The sequence below is a fragment of the Patella vulgata genome, chromosome 4 (assembly GCF_932274485.2).
Source record: "Patella vulgata chromosome 4, xgPatVulg1.2, whole genome shotgun sequence".
In the NCBI taxonomy this organism is placed as follows: domain Eukaryota; kingdom Metazoa; phylum Mollusca; class Gastropoda; family Patellidae; genus Patella; species Patella vulgata.
The window spans coordinates 58186321-58203728 of NC_065882.2; the positions used below are offsets into that span (position 1 = coordinate 58186321).

General features: G+C 35.6%; 1 protein-coding gene across 4 annotated transcripts in view; it reads right to left on the minus strand.

Moving 5' to 3' along the window:
* Positions 1-16920, minus strand: part of LOC126817807 (uncharacterized) — a 38202-nt gene extending 21282 nt beyond the window's left edge. Inside the window, exons 1-5 of one of the 4 annotated variants that reach the window (XM_050544962.2) lie at positions 16728-16920; positions 3884-4140; positions 2533-2760; positions 1406-1547; positions 498-667 (exon numbers count right to left, since the gene is read on the minus strand). In XM_050544962.2, coding sequence (XP_050400919.1) covers positions 498-667; positions 1406-1547; positions 2533-2760; positions 3884-4052 — 709 coding nt within the window. In that variant the 5' untranslated portion in view covers positions 4053-4140; positions 16728-16920. The other 3 variants (XM_056100728.1, XM_050544960.2, XM_050544961.2) reach the window with 3 other exon arrangements.
* Between the last annotated feature and the right edge of the window lie 488 nt (positions 16921-17408).

Here is a 17408-nt window from a genome sequence, read left to right on the forward strand (position 1 = left end):
TTCTCAATAGCTTCTGTTGTCAAATATACCATAAAACTACGAAATTTAGTTGATTTAGTTCATCGATAAGCTTTATTTCCATTAAAGCCTGCTAGTAGGCCTAAATCAAAATCCAAGATCACGAAAGCATCTAGTTTCATCTCTATACGACTGCCTGACCATGTGCAAACATTGCTAACCGTTAGTTAACCTGTCAACAGTTTTAAGCTCTGCATTGGAAATGTGCACTGTGTAGGCTGCATGCACAAGTAATTTTAACTAAAATCTATTAAAATTTCATTTTAAGTTACAATCGATCTTCGTGAAACGCATAAAATTCAAAGTTTCATTTTGATTTTAGCTAAAATCTATTTTAGTGATTTTCGCTTAAGTTTGGCCCAGTCTATAATAATAATAAGGAATATATAGGCATTTAGGAACTGGATAGAGTAATACAGTTTATTATAAACTATAACACAAACAGCTACTAATATATTTGAGCTGTTTTCAAAACTTACTGTTTTTTAAAGGTGAAATTGGAAATTGTTTTTCAGCTGTTTCATTGCCACAATAAGTACAAGATGTTGGTTGAGATGCACTAACAATAATTGTATATAAAAAGCTCAATGTCTGCACATTTTCAAATGGACATTTAAATTTTGTATCTGTTATATTCTCACATTCTGCCCTGGAAAAGGTAAAATTGTATGCTTACGTAAAATTAAAAAAATTCAATGTGAAGAAGATTTCAAGTAAGGTACGATATTTAAACAAGACAACAGTGAGGCTGATGTCCCCTGCCTCAATCCCCAAATAAAAATGAATGAAATGTGGTTTAACGTCCTACTGTTCTGCTCCTACTGGACTAATGAAGACGGACATACACCATACATTGTGCTATGAGGGAAATTTTGCTCGGACTGCGGCGCTATGGCCTACTCTTATATCAAATTCCAACTGTCAAGGGTTCTTTTACGTGCACGCCAATGTATACACATGACCTCATTTTTTTTGTCCCCAACACTGGACCTCCCGGTTAGCAAGCAAACATTCTACCCACTGAGGCACTGGGACTCCAATCCCCCAAAAATAGATGACACTCATTAATCATCTGTTTATAAAGCATCGAGCAATCAAATTACTTATCAGTCTGTATAACCTCAGCAGAAAATGCTCATTATAAAACTTAGCCATGGTTCTAATAAGAATCAGAAGTAGCATATTCCAAAGCACTGACAAATCAAATTGCTTATCTGTACATAGCCTAAGGAGAAAATGCCAATCATCTACATCCTACCTCAATTACCGGTAGACATACAGTTCTGGTGTTCCAAAGGCTTATTTCTGTTCAGTTTATGCACATAAGTTACATATTAGCCTACACTTGCAATCTGTATATTATTTTTGAAGTATATTCTTGACATACCTGTAGTATTTTGATGTAATGTTGAGAGCTAAGGCAAAAGACCCGTTTTGTTGAACATCACAGTAAGCTGAAGCCGTCTGCAATTCATGATCTTTTTCAAGGTGAACTTTACAACTTAAATCATTTACTGGTCTGGGTATTTCTATATAATCAAATATTAAAATCAAAATTTGTGTAAGAAAATATTGTGAAAAACAAAGATTCTAGTACATGTATATGGAAAATAGATCAAATTGTACTAGCTAGAAAGGGTACTATAAACATAGAATGGGACTTATTAGGCTCAATAAAACATCCCCCACCCCACCCAGCAGCAAAGTCTTTTCTGTTAACACTAAAACCTTTTTCAAAATTCCTGCAGGGCAATTATCGAAAAGAAAAACAGTACAAACTCTGTCCCAAGCTTTAATTAACAGTCAAAATGTGAACAGAAAGATAACTTTGGAAAAAGATCAGAAAATCAATAGTTTTTCTTTATACCCCAATGAACAATACCACAAACCTTTAAACAATTCTATTATGTTCACACAGTTTTGTAAATTCACATAAAGAAATAACTCCATTTCATGAAATAAATGTGGATGTATAAAAAATGATGGGTACGGATGGCATGACACATTGAACTTATCAGCAATAAAAGCACGAATAAGAATAAATTTCAATGGGCAGGAGGCTAAATTTGGATAAGCTTAGGTTTTTTTTTAACAATTGAAAATGATAAAGGCACCACAAAGACCTGGTTACTATACCAATTCTGAGCAGAAAGACCTTGTCTTAAGTATATATGAGAAGTGGAAAGAATACTCTCCCAAGATTTTATTTAAGCCAAGCAGTCAAGTATCACAGCTTACAAACAGTTCAGTTTGTATACTACATGTAATTGATTAATTTGTACCAGGGATCTTAATCAGCTCATTATAGCAGACTGAAGACATTAATTGATGTCTGATTGATAAAATGTGTCACGAATTGATGCACTTTCGACTCAGTTACAAAGAGTGTAGAGTTAATTATTATATGTTGATAAGTAGTGGATGCTTTCTTTTTTACTAGTTTTCAAATTCAATTGAGTCTTAGTGAGGGAGGGTGAGTGAACACCATCAAAAGACCATATTTATTTTATTTACCATATATTATGAGAGTTAAACTACATATCATAGACTGATGCTCTGAACAGCAAGAAAATGTCCTGTCTCCGGTTGTGCTAGTGTTAACCTTCCATCTTCCATCAGAACTTAAGTTAAAGTTTTCAGCACTGGCACAACGCTGATCATCAGACACAAAATAAACATTGGTAGAATTCTCTTTACATCTGACATAACAATCTGTTGAATTTTCAGCACAAATTGTTGTTTCTACAATAAAAACCATGGGTAATCATTATTCTTTAATTCTTTGTACACAATTCAAATCAACTATAGTCCATTACAGATTAAGAAGTTGAAAGAGAACTCGAGTCATTACCAAATGAAATGAAATGGGGTTTAACGTCCTACTATTCTGCTCCGACTGGGCTAATGAAGACGGGCATAGGCCATACAGTGTGCTATGAGGAAAATTTTGCCTGGGCAGCGGCACTATGGCCCACTCTTATATCGAGATCCAACTGCCCAGGGATCTTTTACGTGCATGCCAATGTATACATGGACTGTGTTAAGTGGAGGTCAAATCAACTATTGTCCATTGCAGATCAAGAAGTTAAAGGAGAACTCGAGCCATTACAGATATTTGAAAACATAACTGTATTAAGTTGGGGCCAAATCAACTATAGCCCATTGCATATCAAGAAGTTAAAGGAGAACTCGAGCCATTACAGATTTTTGAAAACATAACTGTGTTTAGTGAGGGCTAAATCAACTATAGTCCATTGCAGATCAAGAAGTAAAAGGAGAACGGAGCCATTACAGATATTTGAAAACATAACTGTGTTAAGTGAGGGCTAAATCAACTATAGTCCATTGCAGATCAAGAAGTTAAAGGAGAACTCGCGCTATTACAGCTGTTTGAAAACATAACTGTGTTAAGTGGGGGCCAAATCAACTATAGTCCATTCATGCAGATCAAGAAGTTAAAGGAGAACCTGAGCCATTACACATATTTGAAAACAACTATGTTAGGTGGCGGCCAAATCAACTATAGTCCATTGCAGATCAAGAAGTAAAAGGAGAACTATGACCATTAGAGATATTTGTAAACATAACTGTGTTTGGTGGGGGCCAAATCAATCACAGTTGTTACAATTGCAAGTAGTCCAGTGACCTGATCTGATCAAGAAGTTAAAGAAAAACTCCAGCCATTACAGATATTTTGAATTTTATCTCAAAATTCAAATAATTTCAACCACACACACCCTGAAGTTAAAATCAGCTGGAGTTCTCTTTCAATACTTTGTATTGATAATCTAGAGCTATTGTCGGTAAAGTTTTCTGTTACAATATATAGAGGTTTTAAATTATTTTATATATTTCAAATACTTACGTCCTGTGCAAGATAAAGACACCACGCCTGGCCAAATAACAATAAACAGTAAATAAGGAAAATAAGGAAGGAACTTGGTAAAGTGTGACATTCCTGATTGACTACATTTGTTTACATATGTACATCCGATATAAGTTTGTTGACATGTAGACCTAATTCTAGAGGTCATTAATAGACGTCCTCAATAATGAAAACATCCGTCTCTGTGACCTCAGTCACAGATCTAGTTAAATTCTGGTTTCCATCCATGTCTTGAACTGAAATAATTAAAATGCATTAATTGAAACAATATGGACTGCCATTTAATAATAAGTTGTTTTTAGTATCTTTTTCTGGCTACAAAACCTGCATGTAATCTACCAGCAGCTTTGTTGTCAATAAGAGTGGTCAGAATACTTGCATGTTATGTTAATAAAGTTTACACAAACGCGCTCTTTGAGATGAAAATAAAATATTTTTAGATTTGGCTTTAGGATTACATCGATCTGATTAAAACACAGATCCTATTTCGTTTCGTTTTTATGGTTCAAAATTTCGATTTTACTTGTCTTTACTACACTTGGATCTGGAAGCGTTGTTATTTAACTCGTGTTCTGCTTGAAATAAGGGGTCAGCCAATCAAATGGTCTGTCGAATCGAGCGTTTGACCTTTTTTGTGCGGAACTGTTGGTAGACATTAGCGGCAATAGAAATCAAAACAAAGCAAAAATAGATAAAAATACATGGCGGTCGCTAATTGGTTAATCGAATGACTGACGTAATCGGGTCAAATGTCGCTTGCTTGGTACCTGACGTCATAGAACGTGAACTCCCACTATAACTTGTTAGATCTACATGTAGTGTAGGCCATCGAAAGTATAAAAGATAGGTTGCCAGGCAACAAAACATGCGCCCACAGCAGCTAAATCGTCCGGGCAGTCAACTAGGGTTGTCGCATATTTTTACTTTTTTCGGTAATGAAACATTTATAATACACTAAAATCTGATTAAGAGCAACGACTCATGAAGTAATTATTAGAAAACCATTAGAATTTGTTTGTTTTTTATAAAGTTCTGCCCCATGCTAACGTTTAGTATACAAAACTTTTAATATCTTGGATTTAGCTGTTCGTCTCAAGCTGTTAAACTCTGTGTATCAATCTGAAGTCAACTCTGGCAGTAATTATCGGAAATCGCTGAAAACCAATAGGCTTCTTCGTCTCATGACCTTAAACACTGTGTATAAATTTAAAGTCAATCGGATATTAACTTTGGCCTTTAGAGCGTCCACAAGATTTTTTGAAGTGATCAAGGGCCATAACTCTGGCAGTAATTATCGAAAATCGCTGAAATTGAATAGACGTCTATGTCTCATGACCTTAAACACTGTGTATAAATTTAAAGTCAATCGGATATTAACTTTAGCCTATAGAGCGTCCACAAGATTTTTCAAAGTGATCAAGGGCCATAAGTCTGGCAGTAATTATCTGAAATCACTGAAAATCAATAGGATTCATCGTCTCATGACCTTAAGCACTGTGTATAAATTTAAAGTCATTCGGATATTAACTTTGGCCTTTAGAGTGTCCACAAGATTTTTTGAAGTGATTAAGGGCCATAACTCTGGCAGTAATTATCGGAAATCGCTGAAAATCAATAGGCTTTTTCGTTTCATGGCCTTAAACACTGTATATAAATTTAAAGTCAATCGGATATTAACTTTAGCCTCTAGAGCGTCCACAAGCAATTGTGGACGGACGGACGGGGGCGACGACAATATACAACCACATTTCAATGTGGGCGTATAAAAACGAAATGAAATATAGATCTATATTTTAATTAGATTGGGATTACATGGTCATAAAAGCACCGGACGGGGGCGACGACAATATACAACCACATTTCAATGTGGGCGTATAAAAACGAAATGAAATATAGATCTATATTTTAATTAGATTGGGATTACATGGTCATAAAAGCACCTTTCTGCTTAGTACTAGGCTCTGACTTGGCTCTCAACAGATCTATATTTCGTTTCCTTTTTTTTTATACTTTTGATGGCCTCTACTACATGAAGATCAGACTGGTTGTAGTGGAAGGTCGTGTCAGAGGTCATACAAGCGGCTTTTGACCCTGTGACCTCAGACATTTGATTAACCAATCAGCGTTAATTTTTTCTGACAGTACCAAATCACAGATTCTTTATTATACACAAAAAGTCAAAACCTCCCTCTTTATAAAATTCAAACATAAATACATGCACACCAATGAAAGTACAAATTCAATAGCCAAGTCAATCAAAGGTAATTTTGAGGAGACAGAAACTTTATCAATTAATTTTTAACGTCATTAAAATAGAAACTACAAACTCATTTTTTCCCCTCATCTTTTGATCAACTGAATTATATAATTCTAACTGTACAAATAGACCAACATGTACCTACTTGTAAGCTTACTCTCGCAATCACAAGATCTGGCATTATTTGTCAGTTTAGCCAATATCAATTTATTAAATAACCAGCCGTTGCCATGCAAGATACGCCCACATTTTGCAAGAGATGGATAGAGAACAAACTAAAAAACAAAAACACAATTTTTCAAACAATCGGGGGCCATAATCCAAGAATATCGAAAGGAACTGAGATCTTGGGGATATAAACATATATTTTAAGTGATATCAAAATCGGACAAAAACTGTGACCTCTAGAGGGTCCAAAACCTTTGTATTACATACTTTTACACTATTTGCGTTCAAGCAGCTGCCATTTGGTCAGGCAGTTTCGGTTTGATTTTTATGATCATCAAGGTGTAACGATGAAATATTAAAATGATTTTTAAAATTACATAAAAATTGTGACCTGTAAATGGCCCACAAGCTAAAAGACGTGATTTTTTTGTTCAATCTGGGGCAATAATCCATGAAGTTGCGGACCGATACGCGCAAATAACTAACGTAACCGAAATTGTTGGGATATAAATCGGATCAAAATTGTGACCTCTAGAGGGTCCACAACCTTGATATTTCATACTTTAACATTATTTGCGTACACGAAGCGGCCATTTTGTCTGGCAGTCTCGGTTCAATTTTCACAAAATTCGAATTCAACCTTCATTATTTTGTAACAGTGATATATTCAAACGTTTTTTTTAAATCAAATAAAAATTGTGACCTATAGAGGGACCACAAGCTAAAAACACGATTTTTTCGTACAATCAGGGGCAATAATCCAGGAACTGAGATCTCTATAAACATACATTTCAAGTTTTATCAAAACCGGATAAAAATTGTGACCTCTTAAAATGTCCAAAAGCTAAAAACATGATTTTTCGTACAATCAGGGGCCATAATCCATGAAGTTACGGTACGATACATGCCAATATCTTTGGGATATAAACCTATATTTCAAGTTTCGTCAAAATCAGATAAAAATTGTGACCTGTAGAGTGTCCACAAACAAATTGTGAACGTATAAAAATCTACGGGGTGCATTTAATAAAAGTCGGAATGGGGTCAACACAAATAAATGTCTGACCCTGAGAATAGCAAAACCTTCTCTATTTAGGTCTATTTTAAATACCCCCCCCACCCCCCGCAAAAAAATCAAATCGACTTAAACTACAAGATCAATGAACATACAAGTACCAATAAAGATGCATTATGTAAGATTTAGATAAAGAGCTGTCCATTCTTGCTATAATAGTTCAAAATTAGATAATGAAATATTAATATACTGAAAATTTCATTCAAATTACTTTTTTCTTAGTGAAGTTATGAGTGTTTTAAGGTTTGACAAGATCTAGCATACCGTAGATTGTTCATTATCGTATGAACAGTAAATGACAAATAAGTATCCATTTTATATCCAATAGTCTAGAGAATTGATTTTGATTACTGGCTTGTTATGTAAATAAATGCCTAATTAATAATTCATAGAACATTTAAATTTTGAAATGAAGCCAAAAGAAATACCTGCAATAGGCAGATTTAGCTCTTACATAATGCACAATAAGAAAGCAAAAGACACATTCCCAGTAGATTGAGGCAAGAGATCCTTGTACCAACCAACCCTCTTGCAGATGCCCATGTATGAGAGAAATCGAAAACCAAGATACATCAAACCTAGCCAATGAAACACACCTTCTAACAGTCTTGCTTTCTTTTTGCTTTAAATAAGTAGATGTAGTACAATATAACTTACAGCTTAAAAGTTCTAATGATGCAAATGTTGTGAAGAAATGAACACTTGACAGAGATCCTGACACAATAATAAATGTAAACTAATACCAGAGAGGAAGCAAAACTCAAAATTTATTCAAATCCCATTTCCTGTTTCATCTCTAACAGGAAATAATGATCATGTCAATTTAGAAATGAAATTAAATGAAATGGGGTTTAACGTCCTACTGTTCTGCTCCTATACTGGGCTAATGAAGACGAGCATACGCCATATAGTGTGCCCGGGCAGCTGCACTATCGCCTACTCTTATATCGAATTCCAACTGCCAAGGGATCTTTTACGTGCATACAAATGTATACACGGGACCTCGGGTTTTTCATCTCATCCGAAGGACTAGACAGCTGTCCTTGTCAGGCCCGCCGTTCTGCACCACTGACAAGGGGATACCATGTCGGAAAATCCTGATGAACTTTCTCGGCGTGTCAATTTAGATAATAAATAAGATTTGATTTATCAAGATCTTGACACAAAGAAGTACCGGCAGCAGTTAATTGTAGACACTTTAGATACAACAATTTAAACTTTACTTAAAGTAGCTAAGTCTCTAACTCTATATCATCCAAAATTTTCAACATTGAAAACATGATTTATTTGTCAAATTAAATCAACATTCATGTTGTGATCTTACCGGAAAAAGATGGGCTTTTGATATCCAATATTTAAGACAAAATAAACATTTTACCTTTGGTACACGAATCATGTACCATAATGCGCTTCAGCCCCAGTTGTAACAAGAGACTCGAGGGATGAGGCTAGACACATTGCACCAAATCAAATGGCGTATGTAGACTGGAATAACCAGACGCTAGAACATAACTGATTTGAAATTGGAGTAAAAACCGAAACCATTGAATGTAAATCAGTTTATATACATTCATATTACAGTATTATATGCGTTGCGACCCACTTTTGTCAATTTCTAGGTCCCAAATATTAGCGATTTAGCTCCTTTAAACATACATTATGCAAGAGCTAAATCTGTATATTGCAGGTCTTTCTTTAGGCCTGAAATGTTATCTAAATTATAAATTAGACATTAATTAACCTATCCAGACTATAATCAACTCTAGATGGCATCGCTAGCCTGCGATCTTTAGTGGATTGTGAGCCGATTTACTGCATAATTTTCCTTCACGATTTAACGATTAAATGGATAATCGAGACTATGCTGTTTATCGTACTGATTTTAGTAATGATGATTAAGGCTAGGCAGAAATTCAATCGCTTTGTTCTCGGTTCATAGTGGATCAATTTGAATGAAATTTTCAGCAATTTGCCTTTTATCTAGTTTATCTTTTAACTATTATAGTGAGAACTGACAACTCGTTATCGAATCTCCCATAATGTATCTCTAATAAAAAGTTTCAATTACAAATATATAGCACATATTATTAACACTTTCTCATGTCGAACATTATATCATACTGATTTCATAGAAAATTGAAAAGGTTTTCACATATACAAAAGTTGTTGTTATTTCAGTTATATTAATTATAAATTTTGAAAGCACAAGTCACAAAAGCTATGGGAATGTTATGCTGCATAAAATTTTAATGTAAGTGGGCCTAACTGGCCTCAATTTGCACTCTTCCTGTCAAAACTTTGAATAGCATGTAGATCAAATTACTGTTAACCCACTTTATATACAAATTTCTACAACCCACTGTTTGGTACATGTATTAAAGCCACTTGGTTATTGCAAACTAGTAGACAATCAAGGTGATTGAGTAATTCAGGATGTCACACGGTTTAAAGACATGTTTATAAAAGTCATATGATCCACAGATTCCCCATTGTCTGCGATATATCACCTGGGTGGAAGCGGACCTAAAATACAACTTACTAACAACAACAACAGATTCCCCAAGATGATCATTTTACATGTATCATTCATTAACCACTGTCACATGTACTTATATACATGATATTAAATATTAAAAGAGAATCAATATGAAGAAAGTTGAATACATTTGAAAATTCTAAATGACATATTCTAACTTATTCATGACATTCCCTGGACATAATCTGATGTGTATTGTAAATCTGTCGGCTTTTCAGGTAGATGTCGTGGAACAAGCTTTGAAAGTTTTGATATTTAGTAAAAAAAAAAAAACATTTTTCTAAGCTCATGTAGGCTACATTTTCATAGTATGGAATGCCATTATCTGAAGGATAGCCATTTTGCTAAATTATTCCACCTTTTTTTTTTAACTTATTTATAATTCTATCGACATATATCAATTGTGATTTTGCAATACTAATATAGGCAAGGGGCATGACCATATATCAGATATTTTCCAAACATGTCACTAAGATATTTCCAAGATGGTGGCCACTTTTGGCGGGATATATGGGATGATGTGCTGATTTTGTGTCAATATATATGTTTTTTGGGGGTGCAGAATCCATTTCTGCAATTTGCAACTGTGTAAAATGATCACACTCTCACCTATTTAACATATTTCTAGGTCGTGTTTTCTGTCATTATATAGGTTTTCAGTTTGTTTGTTTGTTTGGTTTTTTTTGGGGGGGGGGGGGGGCCCACTACCTTCTATCATGTTGCCGACATGCTGGAACTATGATCCTGGCAACAATTGTTCTTGGTTGCTTGGATCTAGCTTGTTCTCTGCTTTGAAGGTGAATGCAGATGTGTTGGGCATGTCACAGTCTTTATAGGTGAGGCAAGAGAGCAGCTTGCGCACAGTAGCCCTAGGCACGTTATGTGAGTGTGGTGAGTGCATGGGAACACTTGACTGGAGCACACTGGGCGTAGGAGAGTGATGGGCGCATGGTTAATTTCTTGTCAATTGAGCCATGCTTATTGGCATGAGCCCTGGGAGTCCCATACTATGAAGACCAACTCAGAAAAAATGTCAACATTGTTTTTTTTTTTTTTTGTTATTAAACATCAAAACCTTCAAAATAAAACATATTCTACAATTTCTACCAGACAAGCCAATGGATTGAAATCATGTAACAAACTGAGTTGGACTAATACCTTAATCTCCAATTTTGAGCATGTTCTATTAAGAAACTTTACACTTATAAATAATTATCTCTCTTGGTTCATAATGTAGCCAAAGTTAAAAACATTAGATGCTCAAAATTTTAATGCAAATCCATTTCTTTAATTTATCTACAAAGGATATTGATGTTATACTAGTTTGGTCCTCTAATCAAAACAATTTAATGGTTTTTTTGGACAGATTGTTTTCCATGTCAGTTTGTAATAAGAAACACTTATAGTAACTCTACCTATACTGAGTCTTCAACGGTTATAATAAAATTGGGGTTTCTATAAAGTCTTACTTGAATGCAACAACAGGGCAACAGGCATTTGCAAGTCTTCTTTAATGCAGGGGCCACGGAACAGGGGGGGCTGCTGGGGCTTCAGCCCCCCCCCCACCTTTTTTTGCAAAAAAAAAAAAAAAAAAAAAAATTTGTTATTTCGTCCCATTCTACATTTATAATAATTATAACTGGCATTGTTCTCGTCATGGATAACATGGGTGGTGAGTCATGGTCAGTTTTTCTTTCGTGATAGCAGGAGGGTTTTGGGTTACTTAAAAATGCAAAAAATCACATCAAAATTTCACGTCGCTACGCGACGCTTCGTTTTCGGGACTTCGTCCCTCAATTATTGTCAGACCCCCCACTTCGGAAATCGCTCCGCGACCTCTGTAATGTGCACACAAATGTGTACATTCTGAGTGCATATATACAGTTTCTCAATCTGGAACAAATGACCAGGGAAAACCTGACTTGAAAATCATAACCAGTGGCTGCCAGGCAGGATACGCCCACATTTTCGAGAGATGGATAGAGAACAAGCTAACAAGAAAGTGATTTTTCCTACAATCAAGCGCCATAATTCAGGAAATTACAATTCGATATGCGCAAATATCGAAAGGAACTGAGATCTTTGTGTTATAAACTTACATTTCAAGTTTCAACAAAATCAGATAACCAGCGGCTGCCAGGCAGGATACGCCCACATTTTCGAGAGATGGATAGAGAACAAGCTAAGAAGAAAGTGACTTTTCCTACAATCAAGGGCCATAATTCAGGAAATTACAATTCGATATGCGCAAATATCGAAAGGAACCGAGATCTTTGTGTTATAAACTTACATTTCAAGTTTCAACAAAATCGGATAAAAATTGTGACCTCGATAGGGTCCACAACCTTGATATACCATATTCTTACGCTATTTGAGACGAACGGCGGCCATTTTTTTCTGTCAATTTTGAGCCGATTTTCACGAAATTCGAACTCAGCCATCCTTAGGGTGTAACGGTGATATAATAATACGATTTTTTAAATCGGATAAAAATTATGACCTCTATAGGGTCCACAATCTAAAAACGTGATTTTTCATACAATCAGGGGCCATAATGCAGGAAGTTACGGTCCGATATGCGCGAATATCGAAAGGAACCAAGATCTTTGGGTTATAAACTTACATTTCAATTTTCAACAAAATCGGATAAAAATTGTGACCTCTATAGGGTCCACAACCTTGATATACCATATTTTTACGCTATTTGAGACGAACGGCGGCCATTTTGTCTGTCAATTTTGAGCCGAATTTCACAAAATTCGAACTCAGCCATCCTTAGGGTGTAACGGTGATATAATAATACGTTTTTTTAAATCGGATAAAAATTATGACCTCTATAGGGTCCACAAGCTAAAAACGCGATTTTTCGTACAATCAGGGCCCATAATTCAGGAAGTTAAGGTCCGATATGCGCGAATATCGAAAGGAACCGAGATCTTTGGGTTATAAACTTACATTTCAAGTTTCAGAATTGTGACCTGTAGAGAGTCCACAAACAATTGTGTACGGACGGACGGACGGACAGGGGCGACGGCATAATACGTCCACATGAAAATGTGGGCGTATAAAAATTGTGACCTCTGTAGGGTCCACAACCTTGATATACCATATTTTTACGCTATTTGAGAACGTACGGCAGCCATTTTGTCTGTCAATTTTGGGCCGATTTTCACGAAATTCGAACGCAGTCGTCCTTAAGGTGTAACGGTGATATAATAATAAGTTTTTTTTAAATCGGATAAAAATTATGACCTCTATAGGGTCCACAAGCTAAAAACTTGATTTTTCATACAATCAGGGGCCATAATTCAGTAAGTTACGGTCCAATATGCGTGAATATCGAAAGGATTCGAGATCTTTGGGTTATAAACTTACATTTCAAGTTTCACCAAAATCGGATACAAATTGTGACCTCTATAGGGTCCACAAGCTAAAAACGTGATTTTTCCTACAATCAGGGGCCATAATCCATGAAGTTTCGATCCGATACATGCCAATATCGAAAGCAGTCGAGATCTTTTGGGGATAAACCTATATTTCAAGTTTCGTCAAAATCGGATAAGAATTGTGACCTGTAGAGAGTCCACAAACAATTGTGGACGGACGGACGGACGGACAGGGGCGACGGCATAATACGTCCACATGAAAATGTGGGCGTATAAAAATTGTGACCTCTGTAGGGTCCACAACCTTGATATACCATATTTTTACGCTATTTGAGAACGTACGGCAGCCATTTTGTCTGTCAATTTTGGGCCGATTTTCACGAAATTCGAACGCAGTCGTCCTTAAGGTGTAACGGTGATATAATAATAAGTTTTTTTTAAATCGGATAAAAATTATGACCTCTATAGGGTCCACAAGCTAAAAACTCGATTTTTCATACAATCAGGGGCCATAATTCAGTAAGTTACAGTCCGATATGCGCGAATATCGAAAGGAACCGAGATCTTTGGGTTATAAACTTACATTTCAATTTTCAACAAAATCAGATAAAAATTGTGACCTCTATAGGGTCCACAACCTTGATATACCATAATTTTACGCTATTTGAGAACGAACGGCGGCCATTTTGCTGTCAATTTTGGGCCGATTTCCACGAAATTCGAAGTCAATCTTCCTTAGGGTGTAACGGTGATATAATAATACGTTTTTTTAAATCGGATAAAAATTATGACCTCTATAGGGTCCACAAGCTAAAAACGCGATTTTTCGTACAATCAGGGGCCATAATTCAGGAAGTTACGGTCCGATATGCGCGAATATCGCAAGGAACTGAGATCTTTGGCTTATAAACTTACATTTCAAGTTTCAAAAAAATTGGATAAAAATTGTGACCTCTATAAGGACCACAAGCTAAAAACGTGATTTTTCGTACAATCAGGGGCCATAATCCATGAAGTTTTGATCCGATACATGCCAATATCGAAAGCAGCCGAGATCTTTTGGGGATAAACCTACATTTCAAGTTTCGTCAAAATCGGATAGGCCTAAGAATTGTGACCTGTAGAGAGTCCACAAACAATTGTGGACAGACGGACGGACGGACAGGGGCGACGGCATAATACGTCCACATGAAAATGTGGGCGTTTAAAAAAATCTTTTGGCCAACTGTGGGACACTGTAGTTCCTGCAGGTAGCATCTTACCTTAGTAACAGTGCCCCTTATAAGTTTAAACCTTTGATTCGGCAATGATTTTCATTTCAATGGTTATGTGTAATGCCACGAGCAGCACTTCTGACTAATTTTCTTAGAATTCCAACTATAGAGTGAGAGAGAGAGAGAGTGAGAGAAGTGGGGTTTATCGTCCATGCGGCACAAACTCGGTCATTTTGGGACTAACATATGGTTCAATTTTATTTCAATAGAGATCTTAAGCAGTGAGAGGAAACCGGAGGACCCGGAGAAAACCCATGTGGTTGGACAAATGACCCTACTCCTTGTCACGTACGACCGGGGAATCGAAACCACATCTGCAGTTGACTCAATGACAGACCGTATGATACAACACGCACACACTAACTATTCAACCATATCTACGCAGGAACAACACAACAATGCCACTCAGGATTATATCAAGGTAGGGTTCTTTAACTTCACACCAATGACATGTGTACACACATGGACCGCCGATTTTTGTACCATCTGAACAATTAGCCACTTTCATTGTCAACCACACTTCATCACCCCTGACAAACGAGAATAACTTATCAGTACCAGTAATAAAAGTGTTGATTTCATTAAATTTGATGTGTTCATCAATTTGTGTTCAGCAATTGACAGTTTAAAATAATTAGATATCTTTAATTAGAATCAACAATAGTATTTGTCAATTCATTGGATTTTATGTTTTGATTTATCTTGTGGGGTGATTCTGTGTTCATCGAAAATTTAAAGATGTGTAGATAAATTTTTGGTTGCCCCAGCACATGATCATTGTACTGATAATTGTGTGACCACTTCTGTTGGAGGAGTCAACTTCTGAAAGCTAATTCTGACCACATGTTTAAACTGTACATGGTTACAAGGTAACTTGCTAAGTAATACTGTGGGAGACCTCCTGAATTATGAGGGCCATTACATTGCAAATTCAATAAATTGCACTATGGTAGCCTACCACTACACAAACATTAAGCAAGAGCTAAATCTGCCTATTGCAGGTATTTCTTAGGCCTGAAATAATGTTATCTAAAACATTAATTAGACATTAATTAACTTATTCATACTATAATCAACACTCGATGTCATCGCTAGCCTACTATACTTAGTGGATTGGAAAACATTTTGTGAAGGCTGATTAAACGTAAAAATGGATAATCAAGACTTTGTTTTTATTGTACGACTTTAGCAATGATCTAGCCTAAAATTCAAAAGCTAATATCTCAGTTCAGAGTGGAGTAATTTGACTGAAATTTTCAGCATATTCTATTATTAGAGCTAGAATTGTCAACTCTTTAATCTCCCATAGATAAGATAAGATAAGATTTTATTGTATCAAAACATCCATTAAGGACAGAATACAATATGAACATGTATATAAAGATATAGTATGACAAATAATAGATATATACATGTATTTACAAACAAGACAAATGATAATTTTATCTAGGTTACACATTTACGAACAGGACAAACAGTATGATAATCATCTCAGAATAGCCTACATATATGCCCCTTTAATGTTAATGTTAGTAAGTTGTAATTACAACTACCCATTACCTTATAAAACAACCCTTTTTTTCAAACATTAAAATGACAACTATTTTTATTTCTTTTACAATAATATTATCATAAAATCTAGTTATTGAATTGTCATTTCCAGGCATATTAAGAACACTTTCAAGTGAGTCTGAGAGGCACCACTAACTAAACTGTCTGGCATTGAAAAAGGAGTAAATTTAAAATATGGCATTGAAAAAGGAGTAAATTTAAAATATAATTCCCTATATTTGATTTTATTAAATAAATGGATATATTTGAATACATAAATGTCAAATCACTGATGATACCGGTAATGTCATATTGACATAGTTCTACCTAGTTTGTCCATTACCGGTACCATCCATGACATTTTACACAACTGAAAAAGAAAAAGATTATTTAGTAGTTCATGATTGTATAACATTACCATGTGTGTGACGTTCATAATCCAAGAAAACAGTGTTGCAATTTCCTCGAGTCAACAAAGATTTAGATGCGCAATTGATGACGCTAGCCCACTCAGAATAGAATTCCAACATTTTTCTAAGAAATGGAAGTAAAAGTAGAATATACCCTAGGACATACCAGTTTGTCTGTGAGTACCAACTACCGTAGTTTATAAAGCATGTCTCTGTGGTATAGACTGGATTCGGCTGGATAGCTTGCTGGATGGCCACCGAAATATAAAATCATGGTGGTGTATGTCCATATTTTTAATAGACTGTTGTCTAGCTGCCGGTATTTATTTCTACTCACATTTCGTGACACACGAGACTAACATTCTCGCGCATGCGTTGCATAACCAGCTGGTAAATATAAATACGTGTATCAGTGTCATGAGAAGGCATTTTTAAAAAATAACCTTTCGCAACAAATATTTTAACGTTGACATCGCTTTTTTAGCGTACGTATCAATTGAACTAGAGTATTGCAATTCCCTTTTACCAGCCAAATCTATCAATATAGGGCCTACAGATGGAAAAAAAACAACCCAGCTCATATAATTTGTTTCCAAGAAGCAGAAAACATGTTTGCCTTGGTTAAATATAGTGTCAAACCTATTTATGTAATTAATTTTGGCTATATCCAGGTTTGAAATAAGATGGTTAAATTATCAGATTTCGCATACCGTACATGCCCCCCCCCCCCCCACATTCGATCCCCCAACCCGAACCGTATTATATAATCGCGTCAAATCGAAATATTTTTTTTTACTAGTGAAACAGCGCCTATATAGTATTAACGCCACTTAAAGTAGCGAAGTCC